The 27,484-nt window shown below is 45.1% G+C and overlaps 1 protein-coding gene across 1 annotated transcript in view; it reads right to left on the reverse strand.

Moving 5' to 3' along the window:
- Positions 1-18,810: 18,810 nt before the first annotated feature.
- LOC147718111 (uncharacterized) overlaps positions 18,811-27,484 on the reverse strand; it is a 70,380-nt gene continuing 61,706 nt past the window's right edge. Inside the window, exon 5 of the mRNA XM_086919191.1 lies at positions 18,811-18,944. Within this exon, the coding sequence (XP_086775317.1) occupies positions 18,811-18,944 (134 nt within the window). The remainder of the gene's footprint in view (positions 18,945-27,484) is intronic.

Consider the following 27,484-nt stretch of genomic DNA (forward strand, 5'->3'; position numbering starts at 1 on the left):
CATAGCGTCTCCTGTGTGTTTCAAACGAATTCTCGTTCGCGTCTGGCGCGAAACAGTCACAGAAGTGACAGCTATTCACGTCGGGTATAAGATACCTGTGAATTTACTTTTTCAAGTAAGACGCAACGTGATTGGTTGAAGTTCCGATCATGTGATCGGGAGTCCACCAATCGGTGATGAATGTTATAAAATCATAACAAAAGAAAGTGTGTATCAGTTGCGTTACAAACAAAAAAATCCACTATAGATCCACATTGAAGTAAACTCTAGTAAAACACATGGTCAAAAAAATGTAATGGGATATACAGATCGGCCACCATTAAATTCCAACGAAAGAAAAAAGGTCATATTGATTAGCAAGCAAAAGTCATTATTATAGATAGCATGCAAATTCGATGCGGTCATTATGACCGTACGGTTTACTGGAATTTAGTAAATAAATCCAATGATTCTCTCTTTGTAAGAGAAAGTGGTTATTGTCTCTGCCTTCTATCTTTTCAATAGTTTCAAGTACCACGTACCGGAGTTGAGAAATGTTATGGTTAGCTTCAGAAAAGTGAGTCGCTACTGTTGATTTCAAGTTTTTAGTTCTTATGTTCGACTTGTGTTCATTGAGTCTGATTTTTATTTTGCGTTCGGTCTTTCCGAAGTATACCTTGCCGCATGGGCATTTCAGCATGTCCATCAAATTAGAAGTATATCAGGTCGCGTTGACTTTCAATTTGATTTTATGACCCTTCTTTGGATTAATTATTTGGTTGCCTCTCATGATGTTATTGCAGTTGCCTCATTGCAAACAGGGGCGGGTTCCACGATATTGTTTGGAATCAACTGTAGTGAATTTCTGAAGTGTAGATTCTTGATGGAAGCTGAAATAGTGAAGGGTATTGTTCCTGTCAGTACCTTTACATACCTCAGTAACAACCATTTCTATAGCACCCCAATGATTGAATGTATGACAGGATTTGTAGAGTGCCTGGATACTATGAGTGTGACGCAGCACTGGGCAGAGCCAGGAGAGAGGGTAGGAGGCACCTAATCCCTTAAACAGGCGGCTTTTCAATGGTTTGTGGAATTGTTTGTGATCCGGAATGCATCTGAGGGCGAAGGGAAGCTCCTTCCAGAGTGTAGCTGCCACCACGGAGCAGCAGACCCGCCGTTTTCCTTCTAATGGTGAATGGAATGGATAGGAAATAGGCCGACTGGGAGTGTAGGGCTCTTTTGGAGAGGTGTGTATGTGGGGCGGGGGGGTTGTCCTGTTCAGAAGGTAACTTGGGCCACTTTTATAAAAGGCTGGGAGAAGGCAACAGTCCTTGCTTTAAAGGAGACTTGTGCGTTCACTGGGAGCCAGTGTAGCTGAAGGAGAGTCACTGGCACCCCGATGGCATGCTGGGACTGTGCTGCCAGATAGACTGCTCAGCATCTCAGCACTCACTGCTGCTGTGTGTTTTCAGTCTCTAGGGTTTGTGGCAGGGGCCTGAGCCCCACACAGGCAGCGGGTACTGCAATGACGTGTCAGAGGGAGGATGGCACCAAACGAAAAAGGATGAAAGGCAGAGGGGGCCCTGGAAAAATGGGAACCTATGATCTACAGCGAAAGACACACACGCCCACACACACACACATATACACATGCAAACACACACATACATACACACACATGCACACATACACACCCACACATACTCACAGATATGCACACACAAACATACATACACTTCCTTTTGTTGCTCAACTCACTGAGATGCATCCTTGTCCTAGATATTAGAGCAAAATTACAAAGAACACACGCTTCTCGGTCACTCCCACCACTGCCCAGTGCTAGACGTGTTCACTGGCAACTCATACAGTTTCCCCCATACCCACTCCCGCACCCTTCCCCATGCCCTCGAACATGGCCAGGAGGGCACAGGCCTGCCAACCTGGGGATGAAGCAAACTCGCAATATGTCAGGTATCAAAACGGAAATCAGGCTGTGGGGTTAGCCACATGAATGAGGAATGGCATATGTCACCCTGACACCACTGAGATACGAAAATATAACACAGATGTTCTGGGCCGTGCCAGAAACCTCTTTTTATTTGGCCTCAAAGTTCAGCCTGATTAACTCTCAGTGTTCTTTGACAGAACTGTCAATCCCCACACGCTGCAGTGAGAAGTGAGGAAGCTCCTCGGATGACGTCTTAAAGGACAAGCCAAGAATCCATTTCGCCAGCCAAATGCGTTGCCGGACGGTACGATGTAATAGAACAAGCCCATCAGTCAGTGGGGTCTTATGTTTGGGACTGTCCGTTAGAGGAAGTGAGGCTGCAGGGGGGCTCTGTGTGGGTGTTAGGAACCAATGTTGTTGTTTCCCCCCCGCCCTCATAAAGGTGCAGATCTATGCATCCTGGACTGAGGGTGAGTGTAGAGTCCTGGGTGCATCATCTGCTTCATGGTGGCGAGCAGTGGTAAAAGTCACGTTACATCCTGTGCACATTGCATCGGGTTTGTTGGAGTCTAAACCTGCCTCCTGATTCTTATTTGCTGGCAGGATCCAGGCCTCTGCCTGTGTCTCCATCCAGGCCCTGGGATGGGCGGCAGCTTCTGTCACTTAGCTTCCTAGATGCTGTTTCCCGTGGGGAATGAAGGTGGAAGGAACTGGCCAACACACGTTCCTTAGTGCCAATCGCCATCTAACTAGTGTGTTATGTACAAATTCCAGATTTTTTTAATCTTTTTGATAAAACTGGTGTGTAGAAAGCGAGCTGTAGAATGCCCCTGTAGTTGCTACGCTGTCAGTGTGATGCCCCTTTGTGGTTCTGCCAGAGTTCCAGTGTCGCAGAGCGCACCCGCTGCTCCGCAGCAGAAAAGCCTGAAGCCCACCGCGTGGAACCAGCCTTGGCCGACTGCGGACTCCACCTTGATTTCCATACACAAGTGTGGATGGAAAATGTTACTCCTCACTCACAGGGAAAAGATGCTTTAAGCGCACAACAAATGGTGCTGTGGGAGTTAATTGGTACACTCCACAATACGCAGGTCGCCTTCTACGGATCTGAGTTACTTAAGCGCTGCTGCATTCATGCAGTTATAGGAAACATGAAACATGCAAGGGTTTGCAAAATGTATTTTTAACCAGAAGACAAAATGCATATCGCATATTTTTGCAAGCATTCACCCACACTTACAACAGGATGGGGACCAGTGAATGTCCCCCAATTAAATTGACAAGACACAGCATAAGATTGACGGTGCCTCGAAGTCACATTGGGACCGAGGGCAACTTCCATGAGCCTTAAACAAAACAAGCAGCCGCAAAAGTGAAGCAACAGCCATTGAACGAGGAAAACAAGTAGCCACAGTAGTGAACGCGACTATCTGTTTCCAATTAACGCAACTGGTGCGCACTAATTAAAAACAGATGGGCAAAGCGATGGCCCCTGCTGGCTCCCAAAAGGGAATCGGTAAACGGGCTCACGTTGCCTTTGAAAGCAAAGCAACGTGTGCAAGTTTTTGCCTGCAGAAGTGAAGCCATGGCTAAAGGTCTTTTTCCATAACAGCGCATGCGCACAGCGTAGGCAAGCCCTATAAAGGGCTCCCCGTTGAGTCCAGCAAACTACCGCCCCATCAGCTTGATTGATGTAAGCCTGAAAATCTATGCACTAGCCCTTCTGGGCCGGACACTGGCTCGGATAGAAGAACACAATGTACTCTCACCCCTCCAAGCTGGGGTTAGGGCCAAGATCTCCACCATCAATCAAATCTTCAGACTACAGCTTCTGTTCTGGAAGACTGTGGGTATAGAGGGCGGCAGCCTCTATCTCATTTTGTGGACCTTAAATCTGCTTTTGAATTAGTTCAGAGGGATACATTGTGGGAGATAATAATGGATCTACGGGCTCCAGATTACCTGTGCCACAAGATGAAACGTTGCGGTACAAAAGGTATGGCTTCGCAGTTTGAGCTGGACCATGAGGCACAGGGTCAGACTGATTTGCATATGGCCATGTCTGAACTGGGGTTGCACAGTGGGCTAAAGAACAGTGATGGATGTGACCCAGATCTTTTGACTGGGTGTGAGTGTTTGATTGGTTCGGATGCTCCGTCCATCACCACCCCCTTTTGTACCGCTTTGTTCGCCAAAGTTGGCAGGGTATGCTCAGACGTGAGTCCCTTGCTCACTTTGTCACTTGATTCAAGCAAGCCTGGCTGAAGACAGCTGAAATGCCAGAAACCGGTACCAGGATGTTTCCGGTCTATGGAAGGCATGGCTTGGCAGTTCGGGCTGGACTGTTCCCATGAGGCACAGGGTCAGACTGATTTGCATATGGCTATGTATGAACTGGGGTGGCAGAGTGGGCTAAAGAAAGGTGATTGATTGGACCTAGATCTGTTGACTGGGTGTGAGTGTTTGATTGGTTTGGATGTTCCGTCCATCACCGCCCCCTTTTTCACCACCCCCTTTTGTACCACAAGATGAAACGTCTGCATCAAGAAAACTATGCTCAAATAAGGTATGGCAAAAACAGAGAGCTATTAGCCCCCTTCCCAGTTGAAAAAGGTGTACATCAAGGCTGCGACCTGGCCCAACTCTTTTTTCCCTTTTTATTAATGGCTTACTAGAATTCTTGTTGGCAGAAAAAGACATTGACGCATCCTGGCTAGCGAACCGCAAGATACCCACTTTGATGTTCGCAGACAGCACACTTTTACTCATAAAATCCCCCATGGGTATGCAAAACTAATATATGATTTTCAAAGCAAAAAATCACCCTCGCCCAAACCCTTCTCTAGAAGGAATGGCGCTAGAAAGGGTGACGATTTCTGAATATCTCAGGATTATCTTAACTGAGAAAATGGACTGGGGGGCACAAACAAAAAAAGCTAACCTAAAATTGGCCCAGGCATCGGGGGCATGCTAAAGGTATACAACAAATGCTCTCACAAGGTAATAGGTCCAGCAGCTGAAGTTTATAAGGTCCAGGCAAGAGGAGCAACTTTGTACAGGGCAGGTTTATGGGGACACCGCCCCAGCACTCCCCTATCGTCAACAGATAACTCCTTTACTAGACAGCTTCTACAACTTCCTGTTAGCTCCCCTCTTATTCTCCTTAGGCTGGATCTTGAAATTTGCTCAATAGCAGACGAAAAAGCTCTAAGACCACTTCTCTACTGGCGACGTCTGTGGAGCACCCCAGAGCTTGCCCCTTATGGGGATGAACTAAGGGAAGTTATGAGTTTGCTTGGTGCAGGAAAATTGCCTTGGTCAGCGCACATAGGGAATACATGCCATGCCTTGGGGAGGGAAAATGTGTGGAGCTCAGCCGAAGATTCTAGTATTGTGACTTCAAGAAAGGCATTAATTGAAAACTACAAAGAGCTAAAAATGACCCAGCTATGGAGCACTTCCACAGGGAGCTTATGACAGAGGTTCATGGACATAAAACAAGCATATCACTAGAACCAGTCCTGGACGACATCCAACCGCTCCTCGCAAAGAAATTGTACATCCAGTTCAGACACAGGACACTTCCACTCCGATCGTTCACCACCAAGTGGTCGGGCAGCCGCAGTCGGGATTGTCCGAACGTGGAGGAGACGAAAGTGCACATACTTTTCTTTTGCCCCACCTACAGGAGGCCTAGGTCCCGCTGGCTGGTCCAGCTGTTTAAGATTATGGGCCTCAAACACTGTTCTGAGACGCTCAGACTGCTGAAGTATGACACCCAAATGCCCATAGCCTTTTCTGTCTCACCCGTTTTGTATTTTTTGTAGCATATTCGTAGCACTACCTTGAAAATGAAGTTAAGGAGTCTGTAGGCCACAACTGCCCATTACCAGTCATTAATGAATTTAATTAGAGGACAGGCACTTTTCCCTATTAACTATGCCATGATTACTTTTTCTCATCTTCCTTAATTTGTACACAATTAGGTTTTAAAGGATAAATAATCACCACACGTTATACCTGACACTGCTGTAAACTCTCTGTATCTGGTCTCTCGCTTGCTAACTAGTGCAACATGCGATTGTCCTCATAGGATTGCATTTTGCCACTTTTTTTGTTAACTTGAAATTTTGAAAGAATGGGAAAACTATATTATTCCCGGACATCCTTATTTTTTTAATCAAGTCTATTATGTAGGTGTCTTTTTTCTTAAGTTACTCTAAGATATCCCCACTTTTTTAATTGAAGCACTATCGTGGTTAGCACTGCTATTTTAATCCAACTTATCCACTTTATCAGGACATAAAAGAAAGGAAAAGAAGTAGCAGTTTTTGGAACACTTATACAAACTAGGACTATGTCCGCGGATCCCTTGAAGAGATGTATTTTTGTACTTACTGACTTTGTGCTTGTTCACCAATTCAATCTGTGGTTTTTATCTTTTAGATATTTTAAAGCATGTTGACAGAAATTTTATATACTGTTTTATTCTTTTGTTATGTGCTTTTATGGTCCTAGTGGCTGAACTAGAGATCTTTGACTGATTGAATTGTTGGCTACAGCATCTGCTGCACCATTCAAATCATGAACCTATTGCCTGATAGACAAATGCACTTGTGATTGTCTGGTTTAGTAGTATAATTTAGCAATAATCTGGGTTAATGGGGTTCCTATCAATCAATCAATCAGAACATTTGTAAAGCGCACTACTCACCCGTGAGTTTTTCAAGGCGCTTGGGGGTTGGAGCTGCTAATGCTCGAATAGCAAGGTCTTGAGTAGGAGGATGGGGAGGGTGTTCCAGGTCTTGGCAGCGAGATGGGAGAACGATCTGCCGGCGGCGGTCGCTCTTTGGATGCGGGGGATAATGGCGAGGACGAGGTTGGCGGAGCAGAGCTGGCGGTTGGATGTGTAGAAGGTGAGTCATCTGTTGAGGTATGCTGGTACGGTGTTGTGGAGTGCGTTGTGTGCGTGGAAGAGGAGCTTTTGGCACATACAGCTTTTGGCTCCAGGCAGCACTACACCTGCTGCACCATTCAAATTAAGTTCCTTTTAACTGCAAGGTAAATGCAATTGTGACTGCCTGTTTAGTAATCAAATACACCAATATTATGTGTTTATAGGAGTACTGACAGCTTTTGAGCTACTGCACCCTTTCAATCGTGACCCTGTTGTCTACAAGGTAACTGCACTTGAGGCTGGCTGTTTAGTAGTAAAATATAGCATAGCTCTTGTATATTAGATTTATTTTTAATGTTCAATGTTTATTACAACATTTAGAATTTGATCATAATAACCAAATACATTGCGTTGAAAAAATCAATTCAATAATGCCTACAAAGTGCAAAGAAAAGTACTGAGGGATGGATAGGAAATTCCGCAAACGTTCTAAGGCTAAATCATCTGTTTTTCACAACAAAGCAATAAAAAGGTAGCATTGCAGTATATTTTTAGTAGCTGCTGCCATTTCCGTGGGAAGAGATCTTATTTTGACAGTGAATGGGTCTTAAATGACGTGAAAAGCTTTAGGAGAAGTATTGTGAATGTGTGCGGACATGGGACGTTAACAAAAAAGGTTCCACACAAAAACAAATGAGCACAGTAATTCAGCATCGGGAACTGATTTGAGTCTCCTTTGAAGATATATTAAATACTAGAGATTTCAAAAGCACAGTGCAAGGGCTGCTCAGGTGCAACCTAATAAGACTTTGCCCACCTTTTCTTTACTGCCAGTCAACGGTTTGTTTACTAGAGGCAGGAAGTGGTCAATAGGACACCGGAAAAAGGATTGAAAGCAAAAAGATACACAAATAATAGACACATGAGATGTGCCCCACCCTGTTTAATGCCTACATGGAACCCCTAGACAGGATTGTCCATCGGTGTGCGTATTGTCACCTACGCGGACGATACCCAACTGGTGGTCTCCTTAGACCACTCGGAGGTATCGTCCAACACCCTAGGCCCCTGTCTAGAGGCTGTTGCTAGATGGATGCAATCTTCCCGTTTAAAACTTAACGGGGAGAAGACAGATGTCATCTTATTGGGTAACCCCTCTCCCTCTGTCTTTGCATCCATCTGGCCACCATGTTTGGGCTCGCCTCCCGTTCCCAAGTCCCAAATAAAAAGCTTGGGGATTTGGCTCGACACAGCCCTGAACTTCTCAGCCCAAGCCACAAAGACCGCAGCTACCTGTTTTGGATTGATGAGGATGCTGCGGAAGGTGCTCCCTCTGCTTCCATTTCAGGCAAGGAGGATCCTGGTCCAGGCTCTTATACTATCTCGCCTGGACTACGGGAATGTCCTCTATATGGGAGCCCCCTCCTTTGTCATCCAGAAGCTCCAAGTCACCCAAAACAGTGCGGCTCATTTACTCTACAACCTCCCTCGCTGGCAGTCAGCAAGGAATGCCCTAAGGGAACTTCACTGGCTCCCCATAGCGGCTAGAGTACAATTCAAGGCTATGTGTACTCTACAAAAAGCCTTCCATCACCTTGGCCCTGCAATTTTACAGCCCTTGGTCACTCCCTATGTTCCGTCACGCTCCCTCCGATCCTGTACCCTCCAGCTGGCCTCCTCCATCAGAGTCAGGAAAGCCCGCTGGGGAGGCCGCTCCTTTTCACACACCGCGGCTAAGTTCTGGAACACCCTTCCTTTATCCCTCAGAGGAACTACCAATCATCTTTCCTTCAGAAAAGCCCTGAAAACTCACCTGTTTGCTAAATCCTGCTGATCTGCCCGAGCCCGCACTAAGTAAGTTTCCAGTCATAAGCGCTACGAGGCCTCCGGGTAGATAGCGCTATACAAGTGCAGTTTCAATTCAATTCAATTCAATGAGATATTTTTAGCTAGATTCAAATATATATCATATTGGTATATATTTTCCGTATATCTATTAATGTATAATTTCAGATTGTAAGAAAACAAAGGGAGAGACAGGGAGATTAAAGAACTCTCTCTTATTCCCCGGTTTTTAGATATGAAACAAAAAAAGAGAGGTTATTATGAGTCTCTAAAGCCACAGAGATGGAGCAAGTTTTCCAATCCAATTTGGATGGATAAGAAAGCCCTCACACACCGACCTGGTCAGTGTCATGCTTCATCATAGGGCCCCACCTCGGAGGCCGAGTGCCTCCTCGGTGTGCTACGACGCCAGGAGACTGCGGAGCTGGTTGTGTGATAGGGCGTGCAGTGAAAAATATCAAATAAAACGTGTCTAAAGGGTATCTTGAAAAAATATTTATTAGTAGATCCCTACGGCACAATTAAAAGGTTGTGTGTGCATGAATTAACAGCCAAAGATAATGAATTGGATTAATTCAAATTATTAGTCAGTCAACATGTTTCAGCCTTGTAAGTGGTTTAAATTTACCAGGCATTCATCAGGACTAGTGTAACCCCGGCGGTGTAGACTCTCTAATCGTCCACCCTAACTTGAGGACGTGAAAGTGAAAAACACAATTTAAGTGAAAAAAATGAAAAAAGATAAACGAAGGGGAGGGCAAAAAATGGCCCAAACCCAACAATCCTGATTGAGGATGTTATCTGCACCTGTAGAGGGAAGAAACACAGACAAGTAAAACAAACACACAAGATAGACAGATAGTCAATGTCATAGTCAATGACAATTGTGGATTCAATTGTTTGTCCAATGTGCTCCAAACTGTGGCAAAAATGGTGTTCAATAGTTAAAAAACTAGCATATTGGATTAATACGGTGCATTCCTGCCCTTTCACTATGACATAGGGCAGCACAATAGCGTGACTTGCTGTGCTGCCCTAAGCCAGAACCGCATAAATGAGGCCCTTAGTGTGAGCAATAAACTCCATGTAACTGCCCGTAAAAATACCTACCCTTAATGAAAGCCGGGGTGCAACTTGTGGGTTAAACTCAGCTAGGCCAATGGAAGCTGGGAACATGAAGATCAGAAAGGAAAAATGATACATAGCTAGCCATCCCCAAACGCCAGTCTCTGGTCCAGATGACACACAAACCACAAATACCACAGTCACAACTAGTTTATCGATCACCCTGGATTGCCCCGGCGCCAAACCTGGTAAACGAACTCCTTACAGTGATGAAAGATCTTGGATTCCTTTTCTGCTTGTGGAATTTTGTGGAACCCTCCTGGGACCTCTTTTAATCTACAGTCCATGTGTTTTCAGTTAGGAAGCTAGGAAGAGCCACCATCCCTTCACCTAACTTGATTCTGTGAAAAAGCTGAACTATAAAAAATGAGATCTCTCCAACAGCTGTGATAGAGAACATTGCCACTACCCACCATCAGGCTAACCTGCTGGCATGTACCTGCCTACAATAGTTCATCAGACTTGTCCTTCTTTAATCTCATATCCTGTTCGACCACTTCTGAAACTCCAGGGAATTTCCTCTGCAATGAAAGTCTGCAATGGTGAAAGCCGGGTCGAAAACCCTTTCCCTTCCCTCTGATGATCACAATGACTATCTCATTTTTCCTAACTTTGGAAAAATTTGGAATAGTTTAGTTATCAGTCCAGTTACAAACTTCTCTTGAATTCAATAACATCCCGACCCGTTTCAGCCCAGATTCAGGTCAGGTCACAGCACTGAGCTGGTACTGACCTTGGTGCTGGAAGACCAGTGCAGGGGAGTGGACAACGGAGCCATTCTCCACTCCCTACTCCTTTCCAAACTGGAAGAAAATGGTCTTGAAGGAAATTCCTCAAAGTTGACATAATCCTTTCCATGGGATCAGGTACTGACCACTGTTGTATAAGTGTCAGGCCAGCCACATCAGCTGTGGTGTCTCCAAAGGATCTGTGCTCTTCTCTCTTTCGTTCAAAATCTGGACAATCCCATTAGATACTCCTCTGCACACTCTCAGAGTGCAATACAATATGTCTCTAGGCGACACCTGGTTGTCCTTTAATCTTATTTCCTGGTCTTAATCCATTGGTGAACATCTGGTGGATGTTCTAGCCATGGTGCTGTGGTGTAAGTCACCATGTTCGTAAAAGTGAATCCAGTAATGACAAATCTCCTCATTACCCGAAGCACCTTGAATAGATGGAGCCCCTCTGTCTGTCCAGAGGTTATGGGCCTTTCACCCTACCCCTCCAAAGTTGACCACAATCCTGGCATCTAGATTTAGGCAAAGCTGTCCTTGGAGTTCCGGGGGGAAATTATTCAGGTCCTGATTCTGTCAATGTTTGTATTTAGTAAAATCCTGCCCTATTTTGACAAGATCATCATATTACTTCTCTTAACTGATTGGGACAATCACTGCTTGCCTAAGTTAACTCGAGATATCTTGCTAGATGCTAGGTAAACGTGTAAGAAAACTGCAGCTGGTGCAGCACGGGCCTACCAGGCTCCCTACAGGCCCCAAACACAGGGATCACATCACACCTCTCTGAGATGTCCCCACTGGCTTCTGGTTTGAAAAAGAGCACTATTTAAGGTGCTAGTCGTGATTTCCTGCCCTGTTTCATGACCATAGAAACCATCTTTATTTACCCTAATGCGCTCTTTGTTTAAATCTCCCTCACTATCCCCAACTTCAAGACCACCACATTTGGGGACAATCATTCCCAGCCGAGGTCTGAGACACAGATAGACTTCCATTCATCCTAGTACCTTTTCCCCTAATAATTAAAACTTTGGGGCTTATTTACAAACTTCACTTTTTTTTATGCACCAGCGGTGCAGTGTGCTGGTCCAAATTTACAAGGCCACGCAAAGCCACCGTATATGAACCCTTTTCACGCATCTCTTTGTGTGAAAGGGGAATGCCATGGGCGTTGCTGTGGGTGTCCCACGCAACACACATGGATTCCGCTGCTTTTCCAGATTTACAAGATTTCGTAAACCTGGGAATGCGTCAGAATCCTACTACTTTTATTTCTCCTCATTTCTTGCTCTTTGTATGAGTGCTGCATTCTGCAACACACATAGAAAGAGGAAACGCCATCAATGATTGTTTTTGGGCAGGAAGGTGTCCCTTCCTGCAGAAAAACAATCATACACGCAACACAGGCACTCTTGCACCACGGTGCAGGCTGCCTCCATCGGCGCATGGCAGCAAATGTTGCTCCTGTGCAGGGGAAGGCACTGGGATGGGTCATATTGTTGTATATATGACAGATCCCTGTGCTGTTAAAATAACGCAGCTCGGCGCAAAGCTGCATCATTTTGTTGTAAATAACTCCCTTTATTTTTTACTTATGAAAGATTTGGTTTCTTACTTTCTATGTTTCTTTGAAAGGGGTGGAGGGTTATTTTCTTCTCTAGGGGCAATGAAGATTTGCGTACCTGTGCCTTAAAAAAAATAGGAGAAAAATTGCTAAAAAGGATAGCTGGAATGCTTGAATTATTCTCAACCAGTGGTGATATTCTTGCAACTGCATCCTAGTCCATCATTGTTCTGCCCACCAAGTCACCTGAGATTAGGCCCAGCCATGACCTTGATGCAAATAAGCCTTGGACCTGCTCCAATAGAAAAAGTCCATCCAGAATGGTCAGGCGAGGTCCACTCTGATCCGGAATACAAGCAATTCAAGCTATACCTCACTCATGATGACGATGTATGTCAAAACCGGTCTGTGGCTGCTATTTTTCCCATCTAGAGGAGACATGGCAGTTCAGGCTGAACTGTTTCTACTGAAGCAGAATCAGCAGTGATCTGGGAAAGTGGCTCCAGACAAATACCAGTGGCTGAGATTATCTCAAGAATTGCTTCCAATCATCATACCTCAAGCCACACCTCACTGAGAGACCTAGGAAGGTCAAAAGCATTCTTGGATGTCTGTATTCCCACCTGAAAGGGACCTGGCCTGGCAGTTCTGGCTGGATGGTTCCGAACTGATCAGAACCAAGGCTGATTTACAAAAGACGCATGTCTGTCTAGAATGGCACAGTGGGCAAAAATCAATGGTCTTGAATGTGTCCAAAGTGACTGCCTATGGCCTATATTACCTCAAGTATTCCTTCCATAGCCTTGCTGTTTTTGCGGTAAACGCGCTAGTGCAACCGCTATATGCCCAGATGTGGAGCCTGTGCTCACTGTGCCATAGGTCACAAGCCGTAAGACTCAAGCCATACCTCACCGAGAGACCTGAGTAGATTGAAATGAGTCTGGGGTTGCTTGTGTTACCATTTGGAGGGGACCTGGCCCTGTTGTCCGCGCTGGACTATTCCCATTGGAGCAGGGCCAAGGGTGATTTGCTTAAGTCAGCCCTCTCTAGAATCACACAAAGGGCATAAAACGATGGCCTTGAATGTGGCATCACCTTTTTGTTTTTATTTATAAGCATATATAACATCACATACTATACCTGGGGTTGAAATGACAGAATGCTGCTCATTTTCTTTGTTAGCACCAGGCACACCTTTCAGGAGTTGTAGAAGATCAGAAGTGGACCGGACCTTCTGTCATTGACCTAAGAGGGGTCATGAAGGACTGGCCCTGTCCCATCTTGTAACCCTGACATAGGAGCTACTTGGCTGACCTTCTTTGTGGCTACAGGGAGAACAAATGCTGCAAGTGGTCTTTTCTTGCGCATACTCAGCTGACTAGTGGCAATTGGACTAGGATTGGACCCAGCTGTTGGCCTCTGCCTAACACCCAGTGTCCATGGCCCACATTATTGCAAGCATTGGCTATTTTTTCTCAAATCTTAAAAAATGAATATCTTATTGAAGTGTTGTCCTTTCGGTATCATTGTTTTTATCACATTTACTCGGTTTTACTTATTCGGTTTGGGATTTTATTGTTTGATATTTTGACTTCATTACTCTTTCAGGTCTGTATATTTACTTTACCCATTCCCTAAGCTAAGCCTGCCTGCTTTGTACTATAGATTCCAGCAGGGGGTGCTCAGTTTACTTTAGTACTGACAAGAGTTGTAATTATTCCTTGAGTGAGCAGTTGCACATATCAAATAATAATCCAGTTTCTTCCAGATGGTATTTGTAGAACATTCTTCTTTTCCACCTGTGGCAAACTGAGATGTTTCCCTTTTCCTTTCTGTAGAGCACTCTGTACTGTTCTAGCACTCTGTACTGTTCAAGTGCTCTGGACTGTTCGTGCATAGCACCTTGTAGTCTTCCTGGTCAGCACTCTGTCCTGTTCCTGTGCAGTAATCTATACTGTTCCTGCACAGCACCCTCCTGTTCCAAGCACTCTGTACAGTTCCTGCACAACATTCTGTGCTGTTCCTGCTCAGCAATCTGTAGTGTTTCTGCACTCAGTACTTTTTCTGTGTAACACACTGTACTGTTCCTGCACAGGACTCTGTACTGTCCCTGCACAGCACTCTGTACTGTTCCTGCACAGGACTCTGTACTGTCCCTGCACAGCACTCTGTACTGTTCCTGCACAGGACTCTGTACTGTTCCTACACAACATGTTATACTTTTTCTGCATAGCACTCTCTACTGTTCATGCACAGCTCTCTGTAATGTTCCTGTTCAGCACTCTGTACTGTTCCTGCACTCTGTACTCTTTTTGTGCAACACTCTGTATTGCTCATACTTAGCTCTCTGTACTGTTCCTAATAGTACTCTGGACTGTTCCTGCACCACACTCTGTACTGTTCCTGCACTCTGTACTGTCCCTGCACAGCACTCTGTTCCTTTCCTGCTCAGGACTTTGCACTGTTTCCACACAACACGTGGTACTTTTCCTGCCTTGCACTCTTGTTATGATCCTCCGTGGAGAGACGTGCACATGGGAACTGAATGAACCAAGATGCCATGGGGCACTCTGTATTGTTTCTGTGCGACACTCTATACTGTTCCTACACAACAATCAGTACTGTTCCAAGTATTCTGTACTGTTCCTGCACAGGACTCTGCACTGATCCTACACAACACGCTGTACATTTCCTGCATTGCACTCTGTACTGTTCATGCACAACTCGCTGTACTGTTCCTGCACAGGACTCTGCACTGTTCCTGCACAGGACTCTGCACTTTCGCCCCTCCCTCTGGATGAACTGGTGCTTGTCAATCTTCGATTGGAGTGGGAGATGCCACCTCGCTGTTGCCAGGTCTCTGCTGACACTTCCATAGACAGGACAGGAAAACTGAAGCACACTTGGTAAGCCTGCTTGAGCCACTCATGACTAAATTTGTACGGGTCTGCTCCGAGGATAGGAGCACCAGTCTTCTCTTGATTTTTGCACCATTGTAGACTTACGTGTGACCCTTCCTGGCACGTGTCTATGTTGGGCCACAAAGCCCTCTTGGATTGTGTCACCCTTCCCTGTATTGAGTCAATCTATTCACGCCCTGGCTGATGAATATCTTCTCTATTTGTTCATCAAATGTTTCCCTGCATTATAAATATCCCACCAATAGTGTGAGAGACTAATCATGCTTGGCTTGCTGGTGTGGATTCAGGATTCTTTTGTGAGGCAAGCGCGCACTCTCAAGAAGAGAGTGAGTTCCACACATTTATTTCTTTTCGGGTCTTTTGACTCTGCACCGTCTGTACCTTGGATTCCAGTGTGGCTTATTCCACGCCAGGTTGACTATCATACACCACTTCATCATGGTACAGCTTGTAATTGGTTTTGTTGGGGTGGTAGGGAGTTGGTACCACTTCTCTAGCTCTACTTAGGCACATCTGAGAGTCTGATGGGAGTAACTGCTGTCCTTTCTTCCATGTGCATGGTGCCTCCAGTGGCTGTGGGATTTTCCAAGTAAGGAGGTTCGCTTCTCTACAGATGAGGATCGAAAACGCTCTTTAAGTAGTGGACCGCTACCTTTTATTATTTTATTCCTATTTCCCCTTTCCCTTTGCCTGCGGGAATTGGGACCTGTACATCGCCCCTGCTGGATTTGTTCCTGAAGGTTAGTGGCTTTGTGGTGGGACTAATCTGAAATCTGACAACTCTATACTGTCCATGCACAACACTGTTCCTGCCCTGCACTCTACTGTTCCAGAACTATGTACTGTTACTGTGCAGCACTCTATGCTGTTCCTGCACTGCACTCTATACTGTTCAAGCACCCTGTACTGTTCCTGCCCAACACTATCTACTGTTTCTGCACAGCTCTCTGTATAATGTTACTATTCTGTACTCAGTACTGTTCCTGCACTCTGTGTTGTTTGTGCACAGCACTCTGTTCTGCTCCTGAGCAGCAATCTGCACTGTTCCTACACAACACTCTGTATGGACCCTGCACTCTGTACTGTTCCTCTGTAGCACTCTGTATACTGTTTCTTCCCAGCACTCTGTACTGTTCCTGCACAGCACTCTGTACTGTTCCAGCATAGCATTTCGAGCTGTTCATGCACAGCACTCTGTACAGTTCCTACACAGTACTCAATACGGTTCTAGCACTCTATATTGTTCCTGCACAGCACTCTCCACTGTTCTAGCACTCTGTACTGTTCTTGCATGGTACTCTGCACTGTTCCTGTGCAGCACTGTATACTGTTCCTGCACAACACTCTGTACTGTTCCAAGCACTCTGAACTGTTCCGGCGCAGGAATCTGTACTGTTCCTATACAATACTTTGTACTGTTCCAGCACATCACTCTGAACTGTTCATGCACAGCACTCTGTACAGTTCCTGCACAGTACTCAATACTGTCCCAGTACTCTGTACCATTCCTGCACAGAACTATAGACTGTTCCAGCACTCTGTGCTATTCCTACACAGCACTCTGTACTGTTCCTGCACAGCACGCTGCACGGTTCCTACGCAACACTCTACTATTCCAGCACTCTGTACTGTTCTTGTTCAGCATTCTGTGCTGCTCCTGCACAGTACTGTTTCTGGTCAGCACTCAATACTGTTTCAGCATTCTTAACTGTTCCTGCGCAGGACTCTGTACTGTCCTAGCACTATGTACTGTTCCTGTGCAGCACTCTGTACTGTTCCAGCACAGCACTCTCCTATTCCTGCACAGGACTCTGCACTTTTCCTGAACAGCACTCTGTATTGTTCCAGTGCAGCACTCTTGCTTTACCTGCAGTCTGTACTGTCCCTGTGCACCACTCCATTCATTTCTTACACAGCACTCTGTACGGTTCCAGCATTCTGCACTGTTCCTGCACAGCACTCTACTGTTACATCACTCAGTACTGTTCTTGTGCAGCACTCTGTGCTGTTCTTGCACATAACTCTTTCTGTGCAGCAATCAATACTGTTTCAGCATTCTGTACTGTTCCTGCACAGCACTCTATACTCTTCCAGCAGTATGTACTGCTCCTGTGCAGCATGGTGAGCTGTTCCTGCACTGCACTGTTTCCGTACAGAACTCAACACTGTTCCAGCACTCTGTACTGTTCCAGCACAACACTCTGTATCGTTTCTGCACTCTGCACTTTTCCTTCAAAGCACTCTGTACTGTTCCTGCACAGCATTCTATATTGTTAATGCACTGCACTTTGTGCTGTTGAAAGCGCTCTATACTTTCCAGAACAGAACTCCCAATTGTTCATGCACAGCATTGTGCAACAGTTCCTATACAGTGCACAATACTGAAGAATAAAAACTCTGACAGTGGAATCCTACAAAGAACTAGCACCTGACCTGCTATCCCTATTTATTATGCATATATTGGGGAGTACCCAAGGAAGTGTGTGCACGCATTTAGCACACCCACTGTCACATTGCAATCCAATACTGGAATTAACAACTTCTAGTAAGGACCAAAAGTGCACCACTAAAAGGTAAGTAAACACATATCAAATTATCAGTTCTGTGTTCAGAGTTGATTCTTCAAATTCTTCATTCATTCAAAAAGTTTAAAAACGGTCAAGTTAGCATGAACAGCTAACGTGTTTCGTCCAAATAAAAGGACTTCTTCAGGGCATCGATGAAGCCCTCCTAACATATAATGTTAGAGTGTCCGTGTTGGATGAGATCAACAGTGGTGGTGAAGAAGTCATTTTGTTTGGATGAAACACGTCGGCTGTTCATGTTATGATTTTAGTTTTCTTTTACCTACTGCTGGCAGAGCAGCGGGTGATGCTCCTCCGCCATAGCGGAGCAGCCGTCACTGATCATATCCCTGGGACTCATGTACGTCACAGAGAGTGGTTCATTCACAGACTTGCAGCCTTCATGTTGCACTCAATAGCAGGGCGTCCACTCTTTCGATGTTTTATCTTAGACATCAGCATCTTCAGTCAATAGGCAACCATTGGTCTAATTTATTTATTTTTAACTGGATTACCCTTTGAAAAAGTTATTATTAAATGACTACAAATACTGAGTCGAAGTTCCATTAGTTCAAATGAATATTTATTAATTTTGATTCATTTACAGTGTCATGCAAATCTACATATTGTCATTTAAAGTATTTATGACAGAGAATGCCAGCTCACTACTGGAGCAAACTTGATATGAACAGTTAAACCCTTCTCCTTATGTTTGGATTTTGTCAACACAAGTGTGGTTGATGACTCCTGAAGGAGTCGGTAGGAGCCAGTAGAGTCTGGTACGGTCTATCCCACAGAAGCAGCATGGAGATCGCCTAAGAAACAACAGTTCCTGAGCAGACCACTGGGAGTAGTCACTGAATGGCCATCCCTGTGGGATGGGAGGAGGCAGCAGATGATGTCATGCCCTTTGGGATGGGATTAGGAACCAGATGATGTCATGTCTTTTCAGTGTTATAACAAGGACAGCTAGCTTGCTTCTAAGGCCTTGACACGACTCAGATGGTTCTGGAACTAGCTCGGATCAGTAGGAGCTGCTCTGAGAAGACACAGAGGAGAAAAGGGCAGTGATGTAGCTAAAGGGGGTCTGTAGCACTAAAATCTGGAAATGTCTAAGCCTTCGGTGGCATGTTACGAGCCATGCACATACATTTACATGTTTACTGGATGTAATAAGACACACTCGGCTGGCACAAGGGCATGTTGATGCTGAAAAAGGAAGTCTCAAACTTTGATGGCAGGTGAACACTTAAAATCATAATCCAGCAGCTGTATACCCCGAAGGTTGAAAGCGCCTTTTCTGCAGAAATTTCTGGTCATGCATCCTGATACGCTGTACTCTTTCACAACAGCTTCACCTGCAGAAGAACAGATAAGACACCGTCAGAAGTGAACAGCACTGTTAGATACAGGTGTTTCATAATTGAGGTATCTGTTGCCATCTCTCATGCCCCTTTTTGGGGTCCAGATAAGTATTATGCAGGATAATCCATAATGCCAGTAGGCGGTACCTGGCCAGACCCTGTTCCAGCCCTGGGTCCGCTCATCCTGGACATCTGGTTTTCCATGGTTAATGACTGCCTCTAAAAGAGGCTCTTGATTCCAACCAGTGAGTACAAGGGCACCCTTGGGGTGAAGACCTACAGCAGCACATTCTCCTCTACACAATCCTGTCTGATGCCAAGGACAAAAGGAGGGGCGCCTGGAATTGGGTGATGGAGTCACCAGTGGCACTGAATAGGAGGGATTCTGACAATATATGTGGGCGAGCACATGGGGTAGCGGTAAATGAGCAGGACATAAAAGTAACATCATCAAATGGGGTTGCATTTTAAGTACCCTGGGGGGATGCAAAGAAGATGAAGGAAGAATGGAAAGATGCAGGGAATCAATGGAGTAGACTCGCAATTGAGAGTGTGCTTTACAAATACACATAACATAACCAGAGAAGAGGTAATAGAGAAAAGCAACATGTGACGGAGAGCAGAATTCTTGGTTTTAAGCCCAGATTTTGACTCCCACATCCCTTTTTTGCTCATGAGTTTAACAAAATAAAGAACCATACTGAAAAGCATATTCAATTCATAAGTTTGTTTATGTATCTAGTGATTGGCTAATGCTGCGATTAAGATGAACACATAAAGAATGGACAAGGATGTAGCCCTTTACAGGACACGTACACTCAATGTCTTAAACTGTTGATGCAAGCTGTAATACATCACCAAGATTATACTTTCTTCCAAGCATAGCATTATACTTTACATATTAGAGATTCATACAGCGGCCAAACTTGTGGAACTGCAGGGTAAATCTGGAAAACACTGCACCCAGATATGCAAACCCTCACCTAGGACAACTGGAGTCCCAAGTGTTTTTCTGAGATGACTTAGCAGCTGAGGGGTTCTTTTGGGGTGAACCAACATGTTCTTCATCTTCATGGGGAGTTCTTGGCTTATATATGGAGCCTGGGAAGCTAAGAGAGTCCTCTTTGGCCAATGACAGAACAGAGACATTGTTGCTGAAATGCAGGAGGAGCTTAGGGTTTGGTCCAGGTAGCCCATAGAGTGTCTGAGAAGTTTAGGATTTCCAGCCTGAGTGCCTGAGGACCTGAGAGCTTGTATATGGTTAGTCTAGGGAGAACAGGTCTTGTTTCGGGGTTGCAAGAGGTGCTTAAGGCTTGTCCCCGGTAGCTCAGTGAGTATCTGAGGCGCTTAGGGTTTACAGCTGGAGTGCATGAGGATATGAGAGTTTGCATCAGGTGAGTCTAGGAACAGGACCTAAAATCACTAAACTCACCATATGCAAGATTTGAGGTCCTCAGGCACTCTGGCTTGAAACCCTCAGCTTCTGATACACTCTCTGAACTACCTGGAACAAACCCTAAGCACCTCCTTCATCCCAGAATCAAGACCTGAGATCACTAGACTCACCGGATACAAGCATCTGTTGTTAGCTTCTTTGTAGGGGTGGGTGAACCTTGCAGTGTTTCTCTTGCGGAGTTCTGTGGAATCAAACACAAACTCTGTGAGGTTTTTGGAGATCCATGAGCCGCAGGGTTTTTGTACAACACGCTGCTTGTGCTGATTTCTAGTGCGAGAAGCTTCTCCTGTGCTGCAAAATCAACGCCAATGCACCAGACAGTGCACCACGGAGGCTGCTTCTTTCTGCTGCTCAAGTAAATCATCCAAGTCACCTTCCTCAAGTAGTCCCCTCATTGTTTCCAAATTATAAGATCATATCAACAGTCAGATTCTATAAAAACAGACGTCACCCCTTGTTTGCAGCACCATCCTCAGTCTGAGGAAACAGCAGGGAGAAGTGGCCGTCAGATGATTGCTGTTCATATGCCAGCCTCTCCCAAGCTGCACTTGGGAATGACTAACTTGCCATTTCATAACAAAAACCCAAGTACGCTGTGTGGACCATCTCTGACCTTTCGCATATCTCGTAGGAATAGCAAACGGGTGATAGGATTCTAGAGCTCGAAACCAGTGGTAGAGATTTTCTTGTTGTTCTTGCTGGAGAGAAAAATGCTTTTCTGCATTAATTTTCATATTCTGTATGGTTTCCCTTCACATTCCATACACTACGTTGAAATAAAAGTTTTAAAATACATATCATGTTTCTAATTCGTACTTTGAGTGTATTAGTCATTATCAAAATAGTGGTTGGAGCTCCACTGTGTCCCTGAGTTCATCTTGTGTGAATGATCATTTCCAGTAATCACTTCCTGCGCAGTATTGCTCAATGGGTTGTGTATTGGTTGAAGTGCAAACTAGATCCTAATTCAGATTGACGCATTTACCAAGTCCTTCTAACTAGGGGTTTGGAAAGCCGACTCCAGTGACCTTGGCAGGGCACCCCCAAACAATGTGTCAATGGTGCCAGGTATGCTATCTCACCCCATATAGTAACCTCCCTTTGGGGGCTTCCCACAACTTATAGTATGTCGGCAGCATCCCTACCATATTCATAGCTTTTACATTGTGTGCTTTGACTCCCTTTAAGATTGTAAAGTCCATGATTCATTTAACCTGGAATAGAAATCCTAGAAGAGTCTCTTGTTCCCACAAGTCTCTCCATTATCTTATTCCAGATGACCCTCCCACTCTGATCCCTGCAGTTCCCTTTGTCTTATCATTTGGGCCCAAATACTGCAGACAGCTGGAATCTTGTGTCAACTCAGATACATGTCCCCAGTGCCTTCAATGATGATTATCACACATTAACAAAAATACTTTTTTCAATATTTATTTAGTTCTAACTTGGCCAAAGGGCATTAGAGAGCTCCAGATCACGTGACCCAAAGGGGTCAACATTTACGAACATGTCTTGGAACACACGTCAGCAAAGAAAGTTGCTGCAATGAGTTTCTTTAGAGGGAACGAGCAGAAACAACACAATATCTACTAAGATATGACACTGTCCTGCTCTCTCACTAGCAATGGGCATAAATCTTTGCCTCCCACAAACCTTCACACCATAGTGCAAACGTATCTACGTCATGTCTAGCATTGGTTTTGTACAGGAAGGATACCCTTTTAGTACTAAATATATTGCTAACACTAACTTTTTCCCACTTTGGATGTGTGCTGTACAGTGGCACGGTCATGCAAAGAGTTCAACGTTAGTGGAAATAAAATCAACTCTCCTTTTTAATGGCAGCTTCATATGGCGTACGTTTTAGCACACAGCCTTGTCAACTGTTGTTAAGACGTAGGTCTTTATGACAGAAACCGTGCCTGGTTGCATGGAAACTCTCAGTTCCAGATTAAACCCTGTGGAGGCTGCTAGGAGGTTGAAATGTCGGGGCTCCCCTCGGAAAAGATTTCCTAATACCCAATGCACTGGATTTGTTTACAAACTGACAGCTGACAGAAAATTATCTTTTAAGAGACAGCTGTTATGTGAATCTAATGTCTCTGGTTCATGTACTTTAAGTTGTTAATAGGTACATTAGATTAATACAGTATTTTCTCTATAGAGCCTTTTATGTAAAATTTTTATTTCTTTCAGTTGATTCAGTTTTTTCTATCTTTTGGAAACAATTTTTAACAAAGCTTGATTGTAATTGTTTCTCAAGATCAAGTGAATAATATTTTGATCCTTTGTCCTAAAAGGAATGGGGCACATATGCTGGTGCTTGCTTTGGTAATCCGAAATCGAGACACCAAAGCCTTCCTAGTTGGGCAAAGGTGCCACATTTGTTTTATTTAGGGTTCAGACGCTCAGGAATAAAATCTTGAACGGAGTAGTACTGACCCTTTTTAATATACCTTCACTCATTTATAATTAGCACATATAAAAATAAACAATATCCCGCTCCACTGTAGTCAGGTGTCGTAGCACACCCTATAGGCATTCGGCCTATGGGGTGGGACCCCAATGATGAAGCATGTCACCAACCAGGTTGGTGAGTGAGGGGACTTCTTAAAGGACTACTACTGTCCAGTTAACGGGTTTGGGGCACTTTGTGCTTACCTAGCCATACCTAATAGGAGAGAGCAAATTGCTGTTTTCCTCTCATTCAGGGGGCATCCTTCATTGTTATTACTATTAGTTCCGGGGACCAGGAGTTCCCACCTCACATTTGTATACATAAATTCCCTTACTCTCCCTCCTGTTATAAACATGATTCAGAGCATGCCTGCCCATCTGTATTTCTGATTCTAGAGACTCAGATTCGGAGGCACACTCTGCATCCACTTTAAGGATCACACTCAACACATTTGAAACAAGACCCTGACCCTGTTTTCTGACAGAAAATCGAACATAAAAATATCCCCAAACCAAAATATTGTGACTTAAATATCATCGTCAAACATATCGTCATATGTATTAAATAGTAGCATTAATTAAAAAAATAAAAAAGATTTAATGCATATTTTAAAAATACAATAAATAAACATAATTAAAAAAAGTTAAACACAAATATAATAGGGAATACATAGTTGCATATATCTACTTCAAAAACAGTAATTGAACTAATAATTTTAATTTCTATTATGATTTTAAAGTGTTTAACTAATGTAAAATATAACAAACATTACCTACTGTACTGGCAGACTTACTTTCAATAGGAAAAGTGTTTTTTTTTATTTGCCAATATCTTTGGCGCCGTTTGACGAATCTTTGTGAAATTCTCAAAACTAATGGCCCGCTCCGGTCAGCTCCTGTGCTGAAAGCATCCGGGGGATTAGTCAAGGGAGGGGCTGAAAAAAAAGGGGAGTCTCAAAACTTGCTTTCTCCACGTTAATTTCCATTAAAACTTTAGACAAAGCTACAGCTCAAAATGCTTAATAGAATAACACCAAATTTGGCAAAAAGGTAGCTTTTGGTTAAGAAAGTGTTCTTTTTGTTAAATGGTGTACATCCGTTCTAGGTTCCTGATAAATTCATATTTAAAAATTATTATATATCCGTTGACGGCAGTGGATCTGCAAAACATCCTGAGCAAAAGCTTGATTTTGATTGGCTGCCAACACTTCAAACCAGGAAGTGTTAGCAGCCAGAACCAAGTCACAAGAAAAAAGGTGAAAAAATGGAAAGGGGCAGAGTAGAAACATTATGACCCCTAGGCCTGATCAAGGGGTCCCAAAGGGCCAAAAAAAAACATTAATATAACAATTTTCACGGGGTTTGCAAAGGGCAATGCACATAATATGTGCGGGGGCCGCGCAGTCGCCTGCAGCCCGGGAGAGCGCCGCCTCCCTGGGGCTTTATTAATGATGTATGGGGGCATTCGCCCCCGCTCAGACCCGGAGACCGCCACCTCCCGGGTGCTTAATTTTCAGATACAAATTGCTAGGGGTGGGGATCTTGCTCCCACCCCTCAGCTCCGGGAGCGCCACCTTCCCGGGGCGTGAAGGAACTTAAGACTCATCTGTTCAATGCCCCTCTCTAACAGTTCGTTCTGGTTTTGATCCATTACTCCTGTTGTCAAATCACTCACCGCGCCAGGATACCCCGTGGTAATAGAGCGCGCTATAAAAGTTTTAATAAACAAACAAAAAAATAAATGTTTTAAAATTAAAAGCCCCCCACACTGGCCCAGGGACCACCACTTCCCCAGGGCAATAATTATTTAAATATGGGGATCCGATCTGGACCCCCAGCCCGGGGAAACACCACCTCACCAGGCTTTAAATAAGAAGGAGTGGGGGCACCAAGCCCCCCTTCTGGAGCCCTGGTTGGCCCTGGGGACCGTCACCCCCAGGGCCGGCTTCAGCAATGTCCCGGGGTGCCTACCCCTGGGACACTGCAGTTTGCAATGACAGGGCGGGAGCATGGCTCCCACCCTGTCCTTGCAAACTCTGCTTTACTTCATGGAAGTGAGAGCAGGAAACATGCTCTCACTTCCATGAAGCAAAGAAGATTGCTTTTGGACAACAGGAGCTGCATTTCAGAAGTTCCGCTTGTCCTAAAGCAATGCCGGCTCCCGCAGGAGGTGGGGCAACGGATGGGACTGCGGGGGGCAACATGAGGCCAGGACCCAGGGAATGGGGTCCCTGAGACCAGAATTGGCCTAGGGAAGGGGGGTCATTCGGTCCCCCTCCCAAAATATATATATATTTTTTTAAAACAAGGCCCTGGGGGATGGGGTCCCTGGGGCCAAAAGTGACCTTGGGAAGGGGGGCCATGCAGCCCCACTTCCATGAAAAAATAAAAAAATAAACAAGGCCATGCCCTAGGGATGGGGTCCCCTGGGGGAAATAAGCCTCCAGATGAGAGCTGCACGCACCCTTCCTGTTTAAAAAAAAATTGTAAAATGGGTCAGTCCCTGGGGGATGGGGTCCCTATGACCCACAAAACATTAGGAGAAGGGGGGCCACACAGTCCCCTTCTAACAAAAAAAATAAAAGGGAGCATCTTACTGCGGACCCCACCCTGTGCCACTCTGCAAACGCGCCTCCTAGTTGGGGATTAAGTCCCCTTGAATCCTGAGGATCCCTGGGGCCAAGTAGCCACCAGGTACTTCCAGTAAGCCCCACACAGTTGGATTGCTGAGAGGTTGTCCGAGCCATTCCCCCTTTTACACCACTCTGCAAATGCACCTCTTGGCATATCACTGCTGGGGCGAAGAGTTCCTCTTGTATCTCGAGGACCTCAGGACTAAAGTGGACTTCATCCCCCGGGCAGCAGGGTACCAGGAGGCCTGATTGCATAGTGACGTAGAAAGTGGGCCAACTACCCCTCTTGTTACCTCCAGTAAGTACCACATAGTTTGATTGCTAAGAGGTCTTCAGAGGCCACAGTCATCTCTCTCCATCACTCGGCAAACGAACATCCTGGCACAGTACTGGTTGGGGGATGAAGTCTACTTTACTCCTGAGGGACTTTGGCGGCCAAGTAGCCCTCCTGGTAACTCCTGTAAGATATACACAGCAGAATTCCTGAGCACTGGTCGGAGGCCCAGGCCCCTTATGCACCACTCTGCAAACGCAACTCCTACGTTATAGTTAGAAATTCTTGGATTTGCATTCTTGGAAACAAGCATGGACAGGCTGGCAAAATGGATCAAATAATGGGGACATCATAGGCGAATGGGATTATCTCGCCTACGAATTAGCCTCATTGTTTTGGGGGAGCATCACAGACTCATCGCAAACTGTAGGACACGTACTAGCGATCAAGGAAAGTGCCAAACAATTAAACACCAAATTCAGAGTCTATCAGAAATCCGGATCCGAGTCTGCCAAAATGCAATTTAAATCAGGTACAAAAATCCATTCAAAACTGTTCTGGTAATCAAAACGTGAATGCACGGAGGCAAAACGACTTAATATCTTTGAGCTGCTGGCACTGAGTATATCCCAAGAACGTTGGCAATACTTAAACAACCTAACCCACGGGGTCACTAACAGAGAGAAGCCACTGGATGTGGGCACTTGGGTAGCCCATGTGAAAACCCTGTATTCGGACAACTTCAACATAATAACTCCAATCAGCCTCACAACACCAGAGGAGGGAACCAGCAATTTTACATCAGAATCTACCCTACTGTTGGATAATTCAACCTTCCCAGGTAAAGGACTAGTATGCACAATTCTAAAAATGATTTCACATAACGGAGCACCTGCCTGGCTTCTGGATGGAAACTCTTGCTCAGCTATACGCCGAATGCAGATTCCTGGGGGATGTTCCAGATTCCTGGAGGGGACCACTGCTGCAACCAATATTTTTAAAAGGGCCTAACCACAACCCCAAGAACTATCGCATGACTGCCTTGTTGGACTTTGAGGGCAAGCACTCTTCAGGCGGAACTCCCAGACTGGTTTGCCAATGAAGGCGTCTTGCCCTACTTTCCGACAGGGTTCATACCAGGGGGCTCCACTGTGGACAACATTATTGCCCTGTCATGCCTAGCCCATCAATTGTTGGCCCATCAAACCCTGCCGCCATTCGCCTACTTTATTGACTACTCAGCAGTTTTTGAGAGGGTAGAACGCACCATCCTCTGGCGGAAATTGGCACACTGGAATATCAATCTGTCTTTACTACAAGCAATTAGATTATTGTATTTCAAAAAACAGAAACTATTGAAAGACATTACAAACTATTCCGAGAAAAAAACGTACCCATATCTGGATAAGGACTACTACAAACAACAACAGAATACCAGTGCCCTACGCACATACGGGGGTAGAAGTAGAAGACAATTTCTAACATTCTCAGAAGACTCCTCTGCATCAACCAATTCAAGTGACGCTGACGCCTCCACCAGCAACAGAGACGACCAAGCCCGCCAATTTTACCAACAGGCACCTTTTTCCGACAGAGGCAGAGGCAGATCTCGTGGCCGCCCGAGAGGCAACAGGTGGTTCAATCGCCCCAACAAACAATACCAAGGGGAGATCACAACGAGGAGACGAGTTTACCGATGGTAAACCCGAACGAA

This window comes from Lissotriton vulgaris, chromosome 4_2 (assembly GCF_964263255.1).
Source record: "Lissotriton vulgaris chromosome 4_2, aLisVul1.2, whole genome shotgun sequence".
Lineage (NCBI taxonomy): Eukaryota > Metazoa > Chordata > Amphibia > Caudata > Salamandridae > Lissotriton > Lissotriton vulgaris.